General features: G+C 39.6%; 1 protein-coding gene, 1 long non-coding RNA gene and 1 pseudogene across 4 annotated transcripts; all 3 read right to left on the bottom strand.

The window, feature by feature from the left end:
• Positions 1 to 1687: 1687 nt before the first annotated feature.
• Positions 1688 to 20295, bottom strand: LOC113680329 (beta-1,4-N-acetylgalactosaminyltransferase 3-like). The gene is made up of 4 exons (XM_089186127.1): positions 18691 to 20295; positions 4514 to 5033; positions 3049 to 3193; positions 1688 to 2235 (listed from the first exon to the last, which is right to left on the bottom strand). Exons 1-4 carry the CDS (start codon positions 19815 to 19817, stop codon positions 2087 to 2089), a joined length of 1941 nt encoding a protein of 646 aa, XP_089042253.1. The 5' UTR covers positions 19818 to 20295; the 3' UTR covers positions 1688 to 2086.
• On the bottom strand, positions 13916 to 15258 carry LOC149038890 (uncharacterized). 2 transcript variants are annotated; one of them, XR_016180704.1, is made up of 3 exons: positions 14929 to 15258; positions 14248 to 14276; positions 13916 to 14058 (listed from the first exon to the last, which is right to left on the bottom strand). It is a non-coding gene; the product is annotated as an uncharacterized LOC149038890 (long non-coding RNA). The 2 variants fall into 2 exon arrangements; XR_016180705.1 differs by lacking the exon at positions 14248 to 14276 and having other exon boundaries at positions 13921 to 14058; positions 14929 to 15069.
• On the bottom strand, positions 15190 to 16744 carry LOC149038889 (uncharacterized; annotated as a pseudogene). The gene is made up of 2 exons (XR_016180235.1): positions 15764 to 16744; positions 15190 to 15718 (listed from the first exon to the last, which is right to left on the bottom strand). The product of XR_016180235.1 is annotated as an uncharacterized LOC149038889 (transcript).
• Positions 20296 to 23035: the final 2740 nt, after the last annotated feature.

Genomic DNA, 23035 nt, shown 5'->3' with positions numbered 1-23035 from the left:
GATAAGCCACGGAAGTCTTTCTGGTGTTGCGGCCTAGTCAAGGGTACCAGTACTTCATTAGAGAGCATCGTATTCAAAAATGGTATCCGATCAAGTCGCCCACATACCAGTTTGCCCACGTCAACTCGCCCGTGCATAAAATCACTCCAATTAGCTCGTTATAGAATAAATCTTGTTTTAAGTAAAAGATTGATGTTTTTTGGAATGATAATAAAGTGACTGAAGTTTCAACAACGATTCGTTAACTTTACGCCGTTGCGAGTTGGCGTGGGAAAGTTGATACGTGGGCGACTTGACTGTAATTCAAACAGCTGTAGAGGAACCTGGCACTCATAACCTCAGAAGAATTCCCGCGCTAGACATGTTGGCAGGTGTTACGAATTTTTCTAAAATAATTCAAATAGTACGCGCGCTCTGATTGGCCATTAAACCATTTTACATGAGTGTATGTAAACACGGTTTTCGTTCCTCTGTCATAAGTTATTTTATAAAAGAAATGTAAAATGGTTTTTCGTGTTTACATAGCCTGATGTAAACACTTGGGAGGTTGGGAGAACACTCGATAAGCTGGAAACCATTCCGCTTCGCGTCGTGGTTTCCTACGCTTATCTCGTGTTCTCCCAACCTCCCAAGTGTTTACATCAGGCTATGTAAACACGGAAACCATTTTACATTTCTTCAGCAACAACAGTGAAATGGAACTCTGCAGAGCGAGTTATTGATATTTGTACCAACGTATAGGTCATTTACTAGATAAGTATTCCTGATGATAAATTTAATGAAAGAAACCGTGGGATAAAAGTGGAATTTTTCTCGCCACCCAGCACATGTACCTCAGGGACTTTTGAGGAATTTTCTTGCCACCCAAACTACATAATGTTGTTTACAACAAAGCAATTGAAAAGTTTCACATATTCTTTATATGGTCTTTGCCCCAAAACAATAAGCATGTTGCCCCAGAAAGAAGCCTTTGGCTAAATTTGTTGTGCAAGATGAAACTGTTGCCAGAGCAAGACCTACGTTGAACAGTATCGATAGTCTTAGGCATGAAAAAAGTAAACTAAATACCTCCGTAATACTCGGCGTATCACAATTAACTGCGATCCACGGTCTCGTTCGTTGTCAGGTCAACACACTGGTATATCACTCCTCGAGATTAAATTCCATTATATTAACCCAGTTGAGCCCTTCTTTAACTATTTTCCACATTTTGAAGACTAACATTTACACCCAAAAGGTTCCCGATATATATTCTAAATCGAATGCCATGTTTTTAACTTCCGATAAAAATTCAGTTTTGACAGTATTGAAATTAGAAGCGCAATAACGATAAAGTAAACGTGAGAGACTATGGGGGTTTCGATAACAGGATGAGATGCGAGCCGCCCTTCCTTTTCGAGTCCGTTGCACGAGTCAAAAATATTCCACGCGGCGCGCTAACATCAACTTTTTTCACTCATTTTTTTTTAATTCGAGCAGCGAATTTGGCGGAAAAGAGGGGAATTTTCGTAGTCTAATAATGGGATTCCGCTGAGAAATATCCCCTCCTTAGCTATTGTTGCTTGATCTTGACATACACCCAGTTAATACTTGACCAAGTGAGACTATCCTCATTTCATCTCATTATGCCCCCCTCTAGATATAACAGGCGGGTCTTCTGCGGGCAAGTCGTAAACACAAAAGCATCTTCCCTCCATCTACTTGTTTTATTATTTTTCGTCCTGGTGCCTGTTAGTGCAACCTTACATCAACGTTTTCTTAAATTATTTGATACCCATAGCAAAATTCTTTATTCACGAATGCAAATAGTGAAAGATAAAAATCCAATATTATCAAGTTAACTAGTCAAAGTTAACACAATCTACAAAAAAGAACGACAAATAACAGCAAAACAAAATCAGATGATTAAACATAAAAAAAGGTAAAGATTACGTCCGCGATTAGCTTTTCCGACGTTTTCATACCCTACTGTTAATCTGCCAGGTTAATTACGGCAAAGAGTTGAAAAATGTATATTTTGTTAGATCTCTCGGATCGTAACTTTTAACCTCACTAATGTCTCTAGACTCATCTCACTAATCCCACTCTAATTCCACTTTGCCTTTTTTTTATGATAATGATGATAGAGGCCTGGGTACCTGATCCGCTCCACTTCCAAGGGTAACTGCATCACGCGGTCAAGAAGGTCCCAGTCTTCCCCACCCCAATTGTACTTGTATTCCTGAGCATTCATCCCTAGCAAAGACAATGAAGAAATTCCTCACAGAAATTACACTACAACGTTCGGAGACGTTCCTCTACGTCATAAAAACGGACGATACACATTGTTAAATTATGAAAGACCAAAATGGAAAAAGTAGAGCGATTTTCAACGCGTCTAAGAGTTCCAGGATTCCGAGACTGCTTTGCTTTCACTGATTTTCGACATGTGATTGGTTTGAAAAGCTCGCGCAATCCTCAATGTGTTCTGAACTAACTTGGATTACAAAGCCGACTGAAAATGACAACTTTTCGTAGACTTCAGGCTAACACTTGAAATTGACTCTTGCCATGAGCTTCGACCTTCTTTCTCAGACATGGAATATGTTGACCACATCTTTAGTCATAGAGGTTTTATGACAAATTGATCTCCAATTTCGGTCCATTCAGAAGGCAAAATATCAATTGTTATGAAGAACAGGAGTTTTTAAATTAACTGAACAGATTAAGAAGACTTGAGGATTTCTTTTCTTTGCACTTCACAACACTGCACACGCTTCAACTGGACGGCATTCAACAGCTCACAAAGAATAAAAGGAATCTTTCAGCAGATACCCCCAAGAACAAGGCCAAACCATCGCATTCCAGTCTTTGAGATAACCTAATGGGTTATTTATCGTCTCCTCATTCATTTTACAAGATGGTGCCCACGACCGCTAGGTGTTGGAGCGGTCTGGAGCTCGAACCCACTCCCCTCTACATGAGAACACAGTGCTCTACCGACTAAAATAATAAACCGCTGGCACTTTCAATTATTTTAAAAAGACGTATGATATTAATTGAACTCACCCCCAAATCTCTCCCAATCAGATTTATACATTGACGCGATTCCAAACCCGTTCCATTGCCAAAATCCTTGATGTTCTTCAGAAGTACTGCCACAATTCAGTCGGCCAACGATTGGAAAATAAGCCAATCGACCAGCAATGGTGTTCTACAAATACAAATAACATCCTACATTCTCGTAACTTTTAGTACAATAGCGAAGTTTTGAGGAATACACAATGTTACAAGCAAACGCGAACACCTGGATGATTTGTATTTCTGGCCCATGTAATTAAAATTTGTTTTCTTACATGGAGACGTCAAAGTTTAATCGGGTTGGTATTGAGAACTATTGCAGATTCTTAAATTTCCAGATATCACGCTATTAGACAGTCACAAGCAAAAATAGTCAACAGCCTCTATTGTTGTGTTTAGTATCCTTCAAATATTTTTGCAACGCGCAGGAAAAATGTTTACGAACAGCTTACTGTTTGCTGCGTGGGATGTTTACTTTTCATAGTTCTGTGGAACGACTTCATGAACAAACAAACATGTTCCATATTCTCTAACATTGCGGGCTAAACGCTCCCTCATCTTGAATCAAACTTTAAGCAAACGCTTTCATCTTAGTTGAAGTAAGGTTTGAAAATGTGAAATATCACTTGAGGTATATTTAACAATTATTCGCCGAAGATGAAGTGAATATTGTTGAATAATTCACTGAGCCTGAGGCGAATAATTTTTTCAGTGAAATTTCTCAGGTGCTTTCGAATTCTGTCGTAAAGTGACGACGTTTTAATTCAGAGTTTGAGGGAGAATACTAAAAGAAAAACACTCAACAAAGGAAAAACAACTGGCTAAAAGTCTGACTTCCAAAAACGGATATGAAGGTATGAACCGGAGGCCCTGAATAAAATTCTGGAGGAGTCTTACGCGACAGTTCGTACGAAAGACGAGGAAGGTCACAAGCGCGATAGCTTTTGTGTGATGGTTACTGCTGTCAACTGATACCTTACAGAGAAAGAAAACAAACGTTCACTTATTCTCGAGAGAGGTTTTACAAGTTTGAAGCAAATTCTTGAGAAAAAGTCCGACTACTCGAGTAAAAAATGCTAAGGCAAGCGGCCGAACTGGTGAGCCATGACACGAAATAAAGACAGAAAAAAAGGGAAAAAGAGTCATATTTTTGATTGTATATTATAAAGTAGTAATCATATGATTTTTCTCGAGCAATTTGGGATAAATAAGCATAGGTAAATTTTTCAAAGGATGATAAAATTGCACCAGCCCGTAGAGCCCGTAGAGCCCGTAGAGCCCGTAGGGTGAGTACAGTTTGGTTGGCCTGTGAAAAACTTACTAGTGCTGATTTATCCCAAATTGCTCGAGAAAAAAAATCATGTGATTACCTATACATATTCCCCGATTTAGCTTAGGCATATTCGAAAATATCCTTACTCACCGATAGAAACAAAAGCAAGAAAGTACTTACCATTCGAACATGGTCCAAAAGATCCACGGGCATGTCAATATGCAAGTCAAACAGAAAAATTATATCGTTTGGGTTGGAAACAAGCTGACAGGCTACGTTTAGGGCCAGCGTCTTGTAGAATTTACCCCTTAGTGTAACAATACTATGCCTGCTGTGAAGTAAAGGTGTTTGGAAAGCCTTGGCTATATCAATATCTTTACTTTCAAAATCAGCAACAACGACGTGAAAGTTGTTGTCACCAGTTGCCAAGCTAGCATAAGTTAGTTGTTCAATAAAATAGTGCACCCAGTTTCCTTGTTCCTTGACAGGTAGAACGATATAGATCTTGGCGCTTTGATTCCAGTTCAATCCATCTGGAAGGCACAAATTGTGATTTCCTTTCGGTTGGTAAATGTGCTCCGACAGCCTAAATGTTTGACTGGTGTTCTTTGAGCCAAGTTCAAGGTTTAATAAGAAGCGATCGCCATTTTTTTCGTCTGGCTTTTGAGTCACTTTGTGTATTTTCTTCAAAAAGTATTTTCTGAAAAAATAAAGAAACAACTGCAATTAGAACCTTAGCTGTAAATTCTTACGCATATTACACACTTAATTTCAACTCGAACTAAAGAACTAAAGAGTAAGCAATAACCTAGTTCATAGCAAAGTTACGGCATAATATTCTGGGAAGTTTTAAAACGAAAATGACTTAATCAACGACTAGTAGATAAAAAGGGGGATTCTGACACATTTTGAAAACAACCTTGATTACAAGGCAACCCATGAATTTTAACCTTGATTTCAAGTCAACCTTGAAATCAATTTTAATTTTCAAAAATACAGCTTTTACACATTTTCAAATCAACCTTGATTCAGTCAAGGCGACTTGAATTTTTCACAGGTGAATAACATTCACAATGTCTCATTCGTGAGTTCTGAAGAGGGGTGTGGATATTAAACGATTCTCTTTAACGGTTCTCTTGAACGATTCTCTTAAACGGTTCTCCTGAGCGATTCTCTTAAATGATTCTCCTGTCACACCATCGGGGTGTTGATTGTTTGTGTGAAGATTTTCAAATATCAGTGTTGTATCTTCTCGCAAAGAAGTCGTGGTGTCGTCTTTGTAAATGAGAAGAGTATGACACCTAATTCATCAGGATTGCGTAGCCGAAGGCCCACCTCGAAGGGTTTGGGCCTATTGAGAAATTCATTTTAGATAGTTTTTTCCAAATCAAAGAATTCCTTAGGGAAGCAACTCAGTTCCAGGAGGAACAATCTGAAGCTCTTCTCTGACAAATCCACGATTTGGACCATCTTTCAGATAGTAGAGTACAGGCTCGCATCCATTCACAAGTGATTTTTCGATATCATGGACCTTCAGAGACCAGATTGGATCTGTGGCTCGCCTCTGACCACCTTCCAGCTTACCAGCGGCAAAGAGATATCCCACATTATTTGAGGATTCGAGTCTCTTTTCCTTTTGGCAAACTGGTCTTGAAAAAGTCGTTGAACTCTTTGCGTCAACCGAATTGTCTTTGACTGGATCCACAGGTTCCTTTCCAGTCAGTCTTGTCTCTTCGCTGTTCAAAGCCAATACAACTTCTGGAGGCTTCTTAACCCATTCGGTTGATCTCTCTCCCTCTTTGAAGTCCATCTCAAGACTACACAGGGAAGGGAAGAAGCTCACCCAAAGTTCGATTAAATCGCTCGACGATTCCCTGATCTCTGTGAACGTTCACATTCCCTCTTCTTATCCTCACATCATGCTTTGCCATTCCTCTAAGCTATAATTCTCAAGACAAATACTTCTCAAGACAAATACTTCTGAACTCTTCAAATACATCTGCAAGCAAGAGAACGTCTGTCTTGAGATAAAGGTCATGGTAATCACCCATCGTCTTCGTTTTAAACTCTTTCCAGACCTTCTGCGCGTGCTCATAATCTTTGTTCAAAATTCCACAATCATTCAGCTGAAAGTAGAATTTTTCCTTTGGAGGTAAAGTTATTTCATTAAACGTTTCAATGCTATTCATGTAACCATATGGGTACACACCCTTTCTTGAGACCAACTCGATTTTTTCCTTGGATACCTATCACTTTCCTTCGGCTTCTCGAAACTCAATTTTGAAACTAATTTATCAAGGGGAACAAGCCATGAACTTGAAGCTGTCGATAAAACGAACGCATGCTTGATTTTAACTTCTTTGCCTTATTTATTACTGAAATTCGCAATCATAACATCTTTGCTGAAGCTGATGTACTTTTCCTCATTATTGGGAACACATTTGATGTTTCCTCCGCTTTTGCCGAGATTCTTAACCAATAGATGAGAGTCAGAACCAGCCAAGTTGTGAAAGATGACAGGAGTGAACTTCAGCTTTTCGAATTGTAGGCTGCATATATAGTGAGCTTCTCCACGATACTTCCCTGTGAAATGGCAGTGGTCCTCGCTTTGTCTGCCTTCGGCCGGGCCGCGTAGCGGTCTTCATTGGGAGAACCCTTACAAATTTCAGCAGTGCAAAGCATTGTTGAAATCACGCCTATCTTCATCCGTGGCAAAGTTGAATTCCTTATGAATATTTTTGATGTTTTCTTTAAGCAATTCAACAAATAACTCTTTACTCTGTAGACAACTGGCTCTTGAGAATAAAGCTCATTATCGAAGCAGACAATGTGTCAATGTCATTATCGAAGCAGACAACGTGGTCGCACAGCACACATGGTTTTTGCTTTTGATACTGACTAGTGAAACTATCATCACTACTTGGCTCACAATTATTTATTGGTTTAGTACAAGCATCAAAATCAGCATAAATCACAAAGGGTACTCTTATTTAGCGGTTGCGATTTTTGAATTTGACTATGCTTTCCTTATCTGGCATCTCGATCCTGACTGTCTCATTTCCTGAGATCGATGAATAGACCGAATCTGTCTCCAGCATAAAAGTCTGTTGCATTTATCGCACTGTTTTCCTTTTCAAATCTTCTTAAGACCTCTTTCCACATATCTCTTGTCTCCATTTCTTGACTGTAAACCTTATTTAGTGATTAAAAAAAAGAAGTCCCTTTATTGACTTCCTTGGAACATTGATGATCGTAATGATTGATGATAAGAGAGAAGAACTTGAAGAAGGCACTTCACTCCGTGAAATGAGTGAGAGTAAGAAACATCTTCAACAAGTATTGTTGTCTTCAACACATTGTTGTCTTGGCTAGTGACGTACCAGCGTATTGTCCTTGGGACGGCACACTGCTCCTGACTTGCGATTTAAATGTCGACCTTCAGCGACCAGATATCCATGCAACTACAGTGATATTCTTAAAACCATGAGTCTGCAGCAGTTAGTATCTAAGCCAACACGTACTACTCAACATTCCTCAACCCTCATTGACCATATCATCACGAACATACCTAACCAGGTAACTCACACTGATGTCATTTCATCTCTTATGATCAGTGATCATGACGCACGTTACGTTTGTATCAACGTTCGCATCACTAGATTTGTCCCAAGGTATAAATTTATCCGGAACGAAAAGAACTTTAACGCTGATGCTTTCATTGAGGACTTTGAACAGCTGCCCCTAAGTAACGTGTATTCAACCGAAGATCCTGACATGCAAGTTGATCTTTTAAGCTCCCTTATCCGCGAATGCATCGACCGCCATGCGCCCTTAAAACACACTAAACTCACACGTCCTCCTACGCCTTGGATGAAGGACTTGGATAAACAAATAACAACTTCAAAAAGACTGTCTATCTCTTCAGACTTCCGCCCGGGTAAGTAAAGATGAAGTCACTTGGACCCGTTATCGAGATATGAGAAATGAACTAAAGTCTAAGATCAAGAAAACTAAGCGCGAATTCTATCAAAAGGCACTGTCTTCTTCCAAACTTAAAGAGATATGGCAAGATACGGCACCGACGAACTATGGAAGCTGATAGACTCTTCCTGAAGATGAAGGCAATTCATTTCACCTTCGTAAAGTCACTTGCAAAGAAGTTCTCTCGGAGTTAAAGAGACTAAGAAATGACTGTTCATATGGTCCAGATAGCATTCCAGTCAAGTTCCTCAAGATGGCTGCTGAACAACTTACTCCGTCGTTAACTCACACACTGAACAACTGCATTGACAATATAACATTTCCATCCGCCTGGAAAACAGCCAGAATTAGCGCAATTCCAAAAGTTAAAGAGATCAAGTCCAACAGCGACCTCCGCCCTATTTCGATCCTTCCTGTTCTGTCCAAAGAATATGAGCGTCTTGTATTACGTCAAATGGTTAATTTTCTATCCTTTGGCCCTGATGGTATTTTTAAAGAATCACTTGAAGTGTATAGAAAAGGACACAGTCCACCACTGTTCTTCTTGCTACGAGGGACAATATTTTACACTCAATGAAACGTGGCGAGGTAACCATGGCTATTTTGGCCTATTTCTCGGAGGAATTTGACACAGTTGCCTATGCAACTGTGTTAAAAAAGATGCACAAGGTTGGTTTCTGCAAATCGTACCTCAGATGGGTCACTAGCTATCTTACCGAGAGAAAGCAGTTTGTTTAGATAGATGACAAACTTTCAAGTACCATTGAGGTGGCCTTCAGTGTCCCCCAGGGTTCCATATTGGGGCCCGTCATCTTCAATCTTTATGTCAATGACTTGTCAGATAGTCTGGAGGCGTCCGTAACATCACACCAGTACGCTGACGACACAACCATCTACGCGCACAGCAAACCTGCAAATATTAAGCAGTGTGAAGACCAATTACAACATGCCTTGGATCAGCTTTCAACTCGGTCAAGTGAGTGCAGTCTTCGTTTGAATACTGATAAGACAAAGGTGATGCTGTTCTCGACTCAACAACTGGCTCGTGTGCGTAAGCTTGATGAATACCCGATCAACCTGCATGCAAACGGTGCTAAATTAGAACGAATCAAAACCACTCGATTACTTGGCACAGAAATCGACCAAAAACCTGAAATGGAACGATGACATTCTTTCCAAAATATCAAAGTGCTACAATACTCTTGCTGTTATCAAGAAACTCAAGAATCTTGCCCCTTTTCATGTCAGGAAACGTCTGGCAGAGAGCCTTGTGGTGTCATTAATCGAGTACAACGATATAGTCGGTCATCCCATTCCTAAGTATCTGACGCAGAGACTCCAACGTGTCCAAATTGCCGCGGCAAGTTTTGTTTACAATCACTATGCGGATATGTCGGACGTTTTGAAACTCGGATGGCTCCCCATTAGTTATCGTCGAGACTATCACATAACTAGGACGATATGCAAGGCTTTATACCAAAACTGCTGGCCAACCTGCCTCAAACTGGTCGAATATAAACCGGCAAGAGCTCTAAGATCTTCTTGTGAGCGTCGCCTTGAACCATCGACTGTTCCTGGAACACTACAAGATTCTGCTGCGATGCTATTTAACAGTCTACCCCAAGACATTAAAAATTGTACATAACTCAAAGTATTCGACAGTAAATGCAGAAATCACATCATGACATTGGCAACAAGTAGTTCCTAGTCCCACTTACATATCCTGTACATATTTTGTCTCATGCCAGTTTTACTTTCATACGCGCGTATCTATAATGTCCATAAATTTAACATCATCAATACTATACAATTTTACATAAACTATCCATAACTTATGTATATATATATTTTATTTATATATTATTTATGTAATTATACATCTTGGTGCACGTTATCTATTAATCCATATATCTATTTCAACATTATATTATTTTATTATATCCATAATGCACATTTTATCAATTGTATAAATTTTTAGTGAATTAGTACAGAAGAGCCACCATGTGGAGTAGTAATAAACCATTATTATTATAATTTATTATTATTTGTCCATCCAGTTCTGGTAAACAGAAGATCTAAAAGACATTGTTTGTATTATTCTAATGCGTATGCAACATTCCGCCCGTTGATTGGAGACATTCTTTTCAAGTTGAATCCTGATCCCGACACTAATCAAGTTAATCATCGTTCCTCTAATCTGACCTTTTGTTTGTTGAACGCTCGTTCTCTGAGAAATAAATCTGCATCCTTTTGTGATTATGGTTCAAGATTGCAAAGCTGATATTTTTGCTATTACTGAGACATGGTTAACCAAGAATGATGCTGCAGTCTGCAAAGAGCCATCCTAATGGGTACACATTGTTTCATTGTCCTCGCACTGATCGTAGAGGGCTGGTACTGCACTTTTATGTGGAGAGAGTCTCAACGTACGTCGACTGTCCGCCGGTGAAAAGACTTCTTTTGAGTTTTCTGAATATATGATTGATGGTTTACTTGTGTACAGACCACCGTATTCTGCTGCTCACCCTGTTACTTCAAGTACTTTTTTTCCTGAATTTAGTGAATACCTGAAATCATTGGTGCTATCTAAAGTGCCAATATGCACATCTGATGACTTCAATGTTCATCTTGATGTCAGTGATAATGCAGATACCATTGCGTTTGCGGATCTATTGGAATCGTTGTGTCTTACTCAACATGTAAAATCACCTGTGCCCGTAATAGGACATATTGTGGATCTGATAATTACTCGTAGCTCTGACAATATCATTAAAGGTACACCTTCCCCGGATAGCTTTCTTTCCGATCATTGCTCTATTTTGTGCTGTCTTAATGTTACGAAAGTACTGGCTACTGTTAAACAGATCAGTTTCAGGAAGCTCAAGTCCCTGGATTTAGTTGCTTTTAAAAACGATATTGCTATTAGTGATTTGTGCAACATCACTTCAAATGATTGTAATGAAGTTGCGGAGCTGTATAACAACTGTATGCGCTCCATTTTGGATCGTCATGCACCGATGACATCAAAAAGAGTGTTCGCTCGTCCCAGCGCTCCTTGGATGAGCAGTAATATCATAGAAGCTAAGCGTCAACGTCGAAAAGCAGAGAGAAAATGGAGATCTTCCAAATGTCAGTCTGATCTAGCTGGTTTTAAGAGAAAAAGGAACCATGTGACTTTTCTTATGAATGAGGCTAGGCGGGTCTATTATAGTACTCTCATAGCAGAAAATAGCCACCATCAAAAACATCTGTTTAAAGTAAGAAAGAAATTCTTGAACATCACAGGTACCCCAGTTTTGCCACCGCATGAAGATAAACAGAAATTAGCTAATGAGATGAGTATGTTTTTAATTAAGAAAATCGCCGATATTCGTTTAGACCTTGATAATCATGATAAACAACAAGCTTCCACAGACCGCGTTTCTCATGACATCGAAATTGATTCTCTACTCTTCAAGTTTAGTTCTCTGTCTCAAGAAGAAGTGCACGACCTGGTTCGAGCAGCCAGTAAGAAGTCTTGTGGCTTAGATCCAATTCCCACGAAGCTATTGTTGGACTGTTTAGATGTTCTCCTTCCAATCATCACTAAGATGATCGATTACTCCTTAGAAAACGGTGACCTTTCCTCTTTATGGAAAAATGCTTTGGTTCTGCCTTTGCTCAAGAAAGATGGTTTGGAATCTATATTTAAAAATTATAGGCCTGTCAGTAATTTACAGTTTGAGTCCAAACTTGCTGAAAGTGCAGTTGCTAAACAACTCCATCATCACTTGGTAGCGAATGATTTATTTCCAGTGTTATAGTCTTCGTACAGAAAGTTTCACAGTACTGAAACCGCACTCTTGAAAGCAAATAAAAAGTGTTCTGTGAGCAAGCTCGTGAATTGACCCATGATTTTTTGGATTATGTTTAATGTTATCTGGTTTAGGGAATTTTTTGGTTGATTGTCATATCTGGAGTACGAGCAGTAGTCCAGTGTTCGCTAATGTAGCAAAGTAACAAAGTAACGTTGGGATAAGAAGGCATTACAATTGAAATGATCATGCTATTGTATTTGACAAGGGTGGATGATGTCATGTCTTTTAAACGTATATCATTTCTGTTTCTGGTTTAAAAGAAAAGGTTGGAAGTAAATGTGGGTGAAAAGTGAAATTTACTGTCTATCATTGTAAATATTAGAAAATCAAGGCAATACTGTCTTAATGAAAACATTAACGATTCCCTCTTGATGAAATGAGACAAACGGGAACGAGTTTTGAGTGATATAACTAAGCCAAGACTGCCACCGTCATTTTGGATCTCCGCCTGGGTAGATTTTAGTCACATGCTAGGCAACGTATAATCAATAACAAGATAGAATTTCATGTAAGGCCTATTTATCAATTTTGTGGTGTATAACTTTCGCATTTCAGTACGTAATATTTATTTTGAATCTTCAAATTGTCTTGAAACTTAAAATTTGAAACTTGAAAAAGAAAATTGTTCTTTAAAAATTCACTGAAAATCGGTAGCTAAAATTGTTTTTTTAGGTGTTATTTGATTTTCGTGTTAACTTGTAATTTCGTTAGTCGCCGGCATCTTCTGTTGCTTCACACAGGAAAAACACACGATACGAAACTAATGTTCGATTTTGTCCTCAATCTCACGCCGTTACAGAAAAAGCTTTTGAACATCTGTAAACTCCGAGCGCTTCGCAGTAAGTGATATTTTCAACGAATCTTCGGATTGTTTTCAAGTTCAAGGATTGTAAATTACAATTTTATGAAAAACGAAGGTTGTTCTGTTATTTCAGTGTGAATCCTTGCATGCCTGCCAGTCGCTGGCGCCGCTTGTTGAAACTAAAACGAAAAAAAAAACTCTTTTGGGATTATCATTGGCTTCTTTGTCACCCCACCACTATTCTTAACAACAAAGGTCGCCATTTCGTTTGTTTATTGCTCGCCAAAAACTATCAAATGCACTCAAAAGCCTAAAATCGAAAAAACGTTTACAGGAATCGACCAATCGAGCGAGCGAGCGAGCGAGTGCCATTCCCCACATCGCATTTACAACTCGCTCTTGCGCATGCGCGCAATTCACGAGTTAAAAATGAAATTCTATTAAATATGAATAAACAGCATGTCACACTGCTTATTTTTTTAGACTTGAGTGCGGCATTTGACACTACTGACCATTGTATTTTACCGGAGAGACTTAAATCTGGGTTTGGGATTCGTGGTACAGCACTGTCATGGTTTGCATCTTATCTAAGTAACAGATCCCAGCAAATACTTATTGATGGTTCCCTCTCTATGAACTTTGAACTGACTTCTGGTGTCCCTCAGGGCTCATGCCTCGGCCCATTATTGGTTGTATTGTATGCGAGCAAGATTTTTCACATCGTGGACAAACATCTGCCTGGCATTCATTGTTATGCAGAAGACAACCAACTTTATTTGTTCTTCTGTCCCAATGCTAGTGTTAACCACGAGGTTGCTTTGGCTAGAATGGAAAGCTGTATTGATGATATTCATAATTGGATGTTGAATGATAAACTGAAACTGAACGACGACAAGACTGAGTTTCTGATCATTGGTACATCCCAGCAACTCGCTAAAGTAATTATTTCCAGTCTCCGTCTTGGCAACTCAGCAATTACTCCCGTGTCATCTGCGAGGAACTTGGGCTCATGGTTCGATGCAAAACTCACAATGGCGACTCACATAACAAGAACATGCAACTCTGCCTCTTACTACTTGTACAATCTGAGGAGGATAAGAAAGTACCTGTCTAAAGAGAACATAAAAACTCTGGTCCATGCCTTCATCTCAAGCAGAATTGACTATTGCAATAGTATATTGTATGGTGCCCCGGAATATCAAATTAACAAATTGCAACGTGTTCAAGACATGTGCTAGATTAATATGCAATGAAAGCAAATATTGTCACCTTACTTCTTTATTGATGGAGTTGCACTGGTTACCTATTGAGTTAAGAATCGAGTTTAAGATCATATTAATTGTTTTTAAGATTTTTAAGGGTTTAGCACCGTCTTATCTAAGTTCTTTAATTACACGCAAGCCCGAGTCAAGATATAATTTAAGGAATTCTAGTGATAAGACCTTACTCAGTTATCCTAGTTTTAAGTCTAAGGCAACAATTGGTGATCGGGCATTTATATTTGCGGCACCTAAGCTATGGAATAATTTACCAAGGGATATAAGAGAATCTAGTTCTATTAATAGTTTTAAATCGAAGCTTAAGACGTTTCTTTTTAAGAAAGAATTTTGTAATTGATAAAGTTTTCATGGTTATTTATTCATTGATAAAGTTTTAAATAGAACATTTCAAGTTATAATTAGTTATATGTTATATATCTTATTTATTATGAATCGCATTTAATTGTTATTTTGTATTCCAATCATCATTATCATTATTATTTTTATTTTATCTTTAAGTTATTGTAATTAGTATATTGCGGCGCATTTGAATATATATAAATAGAATTTGCGCCTTAGAAGTCAATAAATTATTATTATTATTATTATTATTATTATTATTATTATAAGTATGGTTTCACAGTCTGTTGTCCTGGCAGTCGCAATAACGATTGAAGTGAATATGAGCGCACTCACAAGAGGTCTGAAGTCTGTTGCCAAAGGAGTTGGGGAAGGGCTCAAGACTCTTGCAGGTAAGATCGCAGGAATTCTCCCAGGTCTCATCGGTTCAATAGTCGGCTTCATTTTCAAGACTGCTGGATCAGTGATCAGCTTCCTCGGACAAAATGCATGGCCTCTGAAATTGGGAGTCGCCATATTCATGGTTGAGCGCTTTCAGAAGAACAAGCGATGAACCAAGAAGGCCGAGACCAGTCCAGCTGAAATCAATCCGACCTTAAGCATATCATGCTTTGTCTCGCTGTCGCTAGAAGAGCTTCGCTTTTCACCTGTTGATGATTTTGTCTTCACCTGAATTTCAGTTGAAGTTGCATTACTTTAATTGAAGGGTGACCGCCTCGCGGATGGGCTGAAGGCTTGATTTTTGATGAGCCCCCATTCTTGTGCCTTACTCCGACTGATTTCATCTCCAAATTCGCTGATTTGTTGACTCCGAGCTTCGTTTCAGCAGTTGCCTTCATCAGGCTGTTGTTATACCCGACCGTACTCTGTCTGTTAAGAAGATTTGAGGGCATAAGCCAAGTGCCTGGTAAGACTGCCAGATCAAGTCAGACTTTTGCCTCATCAATCGCAAGCTGAAACCTCTGAACGCTCTTCGAAATGTTTGGCTTTCTGTTCGCATCCTCAACCACGAGATATTCCGCAACCTGTCGTTGCGCACCATACTGCGAAGTTGAGCCGTTGAGGCCAATAGCTCGTATTTGGCATCACGAGCCATCTCTGATTCTGCGCCTGAAGAAAGCTGAATTTTCGTTCATGTGAATATTCCTCTGAAATTTGCATTGAAGTATTAATTTGGGCTAGCAAAGATCCCAATCTCCTCATGCAAACGACTATTTGCATTCTCATGAAATGAAACTGCTGGGACCTCCTTCTTTCCTATTCGATTCAGAGTGAGTTCGAGGGGAAAACTTCCAATTCCAAGAGCCTTCTTCATGCCAACATCGCAATATCTTCTGTCTGATCTTGAGACGCTCGACTGAACTCCATCTGATCGATTTAAGCAAACTTCAGTTGTTGCGTGTCTTTTATCATCGAACGACACTTGCGCACTAAACTTGCTCAGGTCTGCATTTGGATATCGTGCTTTTAAATCATTCCAGGCTTTTGTCTTTGCTTTATCTGCAATTGTATTCGCTTCATTTTTTCTTAGCCATTCAATCGTTTTTATTAGTTTCATAATCAAAATGGTTGTTTTGACAATTACAGATTCAAATGATTACACGGTTCGCTTCAGAGAACCTCTCGGTAAATCAGACTACATCAGACTTTTGACTTGTTCTCTCTTCAATTCATGGTATAGAGATCTTCCTTGACTCCACGGGATAGATCAGCGTTCGCAAGAGAAAAATTTCTAGACGAGATCCTTAGTGAAAAGCATTTCTTTTTATTTGCAACAAAGTTTATAAGGATCTCAAGGCGAATAAAGCGAAGTAAACATCACCAATGACTCACACAACTCATTGGCGTCTACAGCCAATTTTGTTCATTGGCGATGTTAACGTCGCTTTATTCGCCATGAGATCCTTATAAACTTTGTTGCAAATAAAAAGAATTGCTTTTTACTAAAGATCTTGTCTAGAAAGCCAAGTTTTCGTTAAAAAATCTGAGCGATTAACATGATGAGTCTTTACGGTGTTGTTGTCACACGATAACTCGTTCGCGTCTGAAGCGGATGTAGTCATTGGCGATGTTTACTTTACTTTATTCGCCTTGAGATCCTTATAAACTTTGTTGCAAATAAAAAGAATTGCTTTTTACTAAAGATCCTATCTAGAAAGCCAAGTTTTCTTAAAAAATCTGACCGATTGTCATGATGAGTCTTTACAGTGTTGTTGTCACACAATAACTCGTTCGCGTTTGAAGCTGTTACTCGATTTTAAACGTCGGCGAGTTGGTCCGTCGGCGAGTTGGTCCGTCGGCGAGTTGACTGGTTACCGCAGAAACGATGGGTCGACTTGGGTTGTTAGGTTCGTGGATTTTAGGTAAAAAGTAAATACACGAAGTTCTAGGAGTGATGATGGTGAGATTTTTTTGCAGTGGTCAGCAACTCTTGTTTAGCTATAACATCGATAATCGTGCTTTTGACAATGTTTTGGTTGATGAAGGTGAGATCTTGTCAACTTTTGCATAAAAGGAGGTGTCAGAAAGTTGCCGCAAGGCATCTTTTTGGTACAGGTCGACTCACCAAACAACGACTGCGCCGCCTTTATCGGCCGCTTTAAATACTGTGTCTTTGCGTTTTCCTAGGCCCGGTTCAAAATTCGCATTACATACGTGCCGAATATAACTCTTATTTTAATCGCAGATTATAAGTAGGTGGAATTTAATTCGAAACTGTCGAATTTAATTGATTTAAACGTCGAATTTCACATATGCATGCAGTTAATTCTTGAGTTATATTCGGCACATGTGAAGTGCGACGTTTGAGCCGAATTTAGTGCCGACCACTTTTCGAAGAAAGTTTGGAAAATTTGGTGTTACGATTGAATTTAAGTTTGTTGATATCGTGGCGACATTTTTTGATGAAAAAAACATAAAGATGCGTAGTGGCCCTCTAGGGGAGTTCATTTCGAATCTGAAGTGTTTCGAAAGTAAAAAGAGAATCATTCAATTCATTCATTCGAGATATTCACACCCTCTTCAGAACTCATGAGTGAGACATTGTGAATATTATTTACCTGCGAAAGAATCCTGTCACGAAAGAAAAACGAACCGAAGCTATTTATTCTATTCCGTGCAATGACTTTGATCACGAGTATATCGGACTAACCAATTGTCAGTTTGGTGCACGTTTGGAAGAGCATCAAAAAGCGATCTTCTTTTGCAAAGAAGAAAATTCAGCTCTGTCGGAGCACACATGCCCAACCAACCGTACAATTGGGTGGGATAAGTCTAAACTAATTACCACTATTTGACGTTACCACCAGCGCCTTTGTCTGGAAGACAAAGGACCGCTTGTTGCAGCGACTAGATCACCCCTGATGAAGGCACTAGACAAGAGTTTCGAAAAGTTGGGTCTATGAATTGTAACTTCTCGGTTACATTCATTTAATCTTTGAGTCAGAGTAGCATCAAATAGTTCTCGTGGCATCAACCTGGTTGCCATGAGAACTTTTACTTGTCCATATATTGTTACTAGACATTAATGAAAAGCTAAAAACATCGCCGATTGGTTTGTAGTTAACTTCTTTAAATAAATAGAAATGTCGACATAAAAAGAAGAGGAAAACACATCGAAAAGACGAAATGTCACCATTAACCCTTTAACCTTAGAGTCACGTTTATCTAATTTCGCCTGACAACATCACTCCCGAATCAAAAATTAAAGTCACGAGAATAAAGAAAATTACCAGCAGCTAAGGAACTGTTGATTGTTGCACAAATTCTCCTTGTTAGCACCTTAGGAAATGTATAGAGAATAGTATGGAGAATACCTTTTCTGATGTAAGAGTGTAAAGGGTTCATGTCACAGCCCACCGATATTAAAAGGACTGTATGAGAAACTGAGCTCTGACTCGCATATGCGTCAACATTTTGCGATCCGCGTACTTGCTTCCACATTTGTCCCTTGGGGTTATACACAATCATCCATTATAAAATGGTGTCTTTGGTTGCCAAGAGCAAGCTACTTATCTATCCCCAAATGTCGAATATTGAGGTGACTGTGCACCAAACAACCGATACTACTACAAACAAGTTAAAATACGGTTAACTTACCCGGACGGTAAAGATTTCATCAACTCGTCTACGACAGCTATTACTCGATCCTTCTTTGCAACTTTATTAGTATGCGTCCATTCGTTAGTCAAGGCTGCCTTAGTCATTACCGAATCATCTTGCGGGTACACGTTTGACTCACGTTGCAACCAAACACTTTGGTACTTCACTAGTTTCTCACGCACCAGAAAGCTCGGGCTATAAGAACAGGTCGGCAAAACGCCACTAAATTCAGCGCGGTCAATGAGAGGAAGACGATGAAAGTAAAATAACTTCCTTTTGTTTTCGAGTATCAAGCTATTTTGTTTACCCGCGTGTAGGGGAATATCATCAAAGCTATGTTCAACAAAGCTCGTCAAGTAATCCGAGGTTATAATTTCAAACTTTGAATTACGAGACCAATACACAGCCAAATGAACTGCCCCAGCTTCCTGTTTAAGTAAAGACTCAATGTAATATTTTTTACCGGTGTGAAGGGTGACCTCCTTAGATATTTGCTCCGCATACTTTTTGTAGTCTCCATCTGAAGTCCAAGCAGATTCTGTGGGAGAATAAACACGAGCAATCAACTTACTTGAAGCAGGGTCCTCATTTGCACTCAACCATAATTCAGAAGTGTCATCGGATGATATGGCAAACTTGTACACGCCGCTTTCCTTCGGATGGACGAATCCAAAGAATCTATATCCGGTGGATTGTGAAGCGGGATTTTCAGTAAAATGAAATGCAGATACAGATAAGCGCCTGTGTGGGTGATAAGGAAAATGAGGCCACTTTCGTAAATTATCGACTTTCGTGCCGCATACCCCAGACCAAATATGAAGATTCAGAGAGCCAATAGTCGAAGGGACATATCCACTATTTAGTTCCCGTGTAAACGTTGACAATGCATTTTGTTCGTCCGCTATAGGTTTTTCAACGTTCGCTTTCGGTTCTAATTGTTGACTTCTCGCACATGGACAATTGCACGAAGTAGTAATAACACGACGCTGAAAACCTCCATTTTTAGAGGAAAACAATAGCAGCAAAAACCCTGTGAAAGGAATACTAATGACCCCGACAATGAAGGTAAGCCGTCGCCGACCTAAAATCCCTCTTCCAAAGAAGCTGACGCCATTACGCCACATGTTGCAATACGTCTCGCACACTACACGAATTCGACTTCGTCCGCTCACTTTACTATGCGTGAGCTACATAGCACCTCCAAATGCCATGGTGCTGCTAAGTTTCAAAGGATAAAAGCGACGTTTCTCGAGCCATTTATATTATTGTTCCACAGCAACGAGGCGATGAATCAGGTCACGCGCTGTTAAGACCACAATTTTACTTCCTTCAATCATTAACAGGTTTCCCTGGTTACCTTTCTCTTCGCGTCGCGTCACTTTTTCAAACCTCTAAACAGGGTAATGACATTAGTATTTAGTTTATTGGACCATAGAATCATTAGTTTCATTATTTCCTTTCCTCTTTTTTCCTCATTACCGTCTAAAATTACCAGAAGGTTAGCGAACACTTTCGATTTCCATCGTAACGGCGATGCCACGGGCATCTCAAGTCACGTCTCGTTACTACATCACAGCAGCAGTTCCTCGTCGGAAAGCAATATATATATATTAAAGTATATCATCGTCCTAAACCAGATGAGCCCACGACATATCAACGGCATCTTGTATGAGTATGGTAGGTACGTCATGTATGGGTACATATTATGTCCTCAATACATATTATGTCCTATACCTTACATACAATACCCTACACACATACAGGGCTAAACAAGGCTTGATACAGCTATACACAGCTCTATAGGGCTATACATGGCTAAACGCAGCTATACAGAGCCATGCACAGCTATACTGGGCTATACACAGCTAGAAAGAGCTAAGAACAGCTATACAAGGCTATACACAGCTATACAGAGCTATACCCGGCTACACACGGCTATACAGAGCTATATACAGCTATACAAGGCTATACACAGCTATACAGAGCTATACAGGGCTAAACACAGCTATACAGAGCTATACACAGCTCTACAGGGCTATACACAGCTATATACGGCTATACACAGTTATACAGGGCTATACACAGCTATACAGGGCTATACAAAGCTATACAAGGCTATGCACAGCTATACGGGGCTATACACAGCTATACAGGGCTATACACTGTTATACACGGCTATACACAGCTATACACAGCTCTACAGGGCTATACACGGCTATAGACAGCTATACAGGGTCATAAACAGCTGTACACAAATTACTCGTATACCAATGATAGCTCTGCATTCCCTCATTGACGGCATTCTCTCTTTCACTCTTTGTAAAAGTGTGTTATCAAAGAAATAAACACGTGATAAAGGCAATTTGTGAAATTCGAAAGAACAAGTACGTAGTTTCACAAACTTTATTTCTCACGGCCTTAGTAGACTAAGCAACTGCTTTAATTTAAAAACACCAATCTGTGAAACGAGCCCCTTTCAGGCCTCCTACTTTAATCGCATTGTGAAACTTTGGAATTACTATTGTCCTATTGCTCCTTCTTCTAGTTTTTCGAGTCCGCTCTCCTTCCAGCTTTTCGTTAAACAAACACTTTTTGACTGCCTGAGAACTTCCTTTGACATTGACTATCACTGCACGTAGACACTAGTTAGAACTTGCTCGTGCTACAAGCTAGAGGTATAGTTAGTACTATGTTATAAACCAAATAAAGTTGTTAAAAAAGTTGTTAATTCAAATGACAGGAATCGAAGCAAATGCATACATCAAGGTGAATATGATTAAATAAGCACTTATAAAAGAATACTAAGTCTTTCAGTTCTCTGTCGTAGGTAATAGGGAGTAAGTCCTGGGTAATAAGTCTGTCTCTGCAAGACATCTCGCCAATCCGGGTTTGTAAGATCCATTTGGTAGCGCACCGCTGCACCCGCTCGACTTGTGCCTTCAGGGAAACCTGAGCGGGCGACCAGACTTGAGTAACGTAGCAGAGTTGTGACTTGACTAACGATAAGCATGGTGCGCGCCGGGTAGATACGTCAGTCAGTAATGGACATGCCCGCTTTAGGAGCCCAAGGAGCCTGTTGTCTCTGGTGGTGATGGTGTATATATGAGAGTGTCAAGACAACGTACCCATAATTGTAACTCCTAGATCTTTTTCCGCGGACACTCGTACAAGTTGTGTGTTGTTTAGGATGTATTCGTAAATCAAGGGAGTTTTCATCCGCGTAACAGTAAGCGTTGTGCATTTCTAGGTGTTGAAGTTGATGTTATTTCCCTATGACCAGTCATTCACGTTTGCTAGAGTGGTCTGCAGAGACAGACAATCGTTGACGGAGCTGACGTTTTTATGCAGCTTGGTGTCATCAGCGTATAACGCTGCCCTCATCCCGCCTACAGTTTCACCCGGGAGATCGTTATTAAAGATCGTCCAAAACTACCCTTTGAGCTCGACCCTTTCGCAAAATCCAAGTAACATTAGTCTGAATGTTCTTCTCCTTCTAAGTTGTGGATAACATTTTTCATTTAGTTCTGCAGGTTTTCCACGGTCGCTTGAGCAAGTGGTATCCACGGCCTATTTCGGAGTAAGAATTTAAAAGGAAATGAAGAAAATCCATTTTACAGCATTTTTATACTTATTAGATGACAACTGATCCTGAATTTCATTTTTGATGTGCCTAATCCTTCGCCTTTCAGGAACAAATAAATCTGATGCAAATTGAATCATTACAGCAATTGAAAAACGATTTCGATCGCAAACGTTCAATAGAATAGTAACGGGAACTCAAAATTTCTTCCATCCTTTTATACACATCTCTGTATAGCTGTATATAGCTCTGTTAAGCAGTGTATGGCTCTGTATAGCTGTGCATAGCCCTGTATAGGTGTCTATAGCTCTGTTTAGCTGCGTATTGTGTGTATAGCTGTGTATAGCCCTGTATAGCTATGTAGAGCCCTGTATAGATGTGCAGAGCTCTGTTTATCTGTGTATAGCTCTGTATAGCTGTGTATAGCCCTGTATAGCCGTATATAGCTGTGTATAGCCCTGTATAGCCCTGTGTAGCCCGGTATAGGAGTGTTGATTGTGTTTAGCCCTGAATAGCTGTGTATAGCTCTGTATAGCTGTGTGTAGCCTTGTCTAGCTGTGTATAGCCCTGTAAAGCTGTGTATAGCCCTGTATAGCTGTGTATAACCCTGTACAGCTGTGTATAGCTCTGTTTAGCTGTGCATAGCCTTGTATAGCTTTGTATAGCCCTGTATAGCTGTGTATAGCCCTGTATAGCTGTGTATAGCCGTATATAGCTGTGTATAGCCCTATGGAGCTGTGTATAGCTCTGTATAGCTGTGTT

Source organism: Pocillopora damicornis, chromosome 10 (genome assembly GCF_964200805.1).
Source record: "Pocillopora damicornis chromosome 10, jaPocDami1.2, whole genome shotgun sequence".
NCBI lineage: Eukaryota > Metazoa > Cnidaria > Anthozoa > Scleractinia > Pocilloporidae > Pocillopora > Pocillopora damicornis.
Note: the sequence above shows the minus strand (reverse complement) of the source record. Positions and strands in the feature narration are given on the sequence as shown.

Coding starts and splice junctions, on each gene's coding strand:
- LOC113680329 (XM_089186127.1), bottom strand. CDS start 19,817: ATGTGGCGTAATGGCGTCAGCTTCTTTGGAAGAGGGATTTTAGGTCGG. Junction 5,034..18,690: donor ATGAAATCTTTACCGTCCGG/GTAAGTTAACCG, acceptor TTATTTTTTCAG/AAAATACTTTTTGAAGAAAA. Junction 3,194..4,513: donor TTTTGGACCATGTTCGAATG/GTAAGTACTTTC, acceptor TTGTATTTGTAG/AACACCATTGCTGGTCGATT.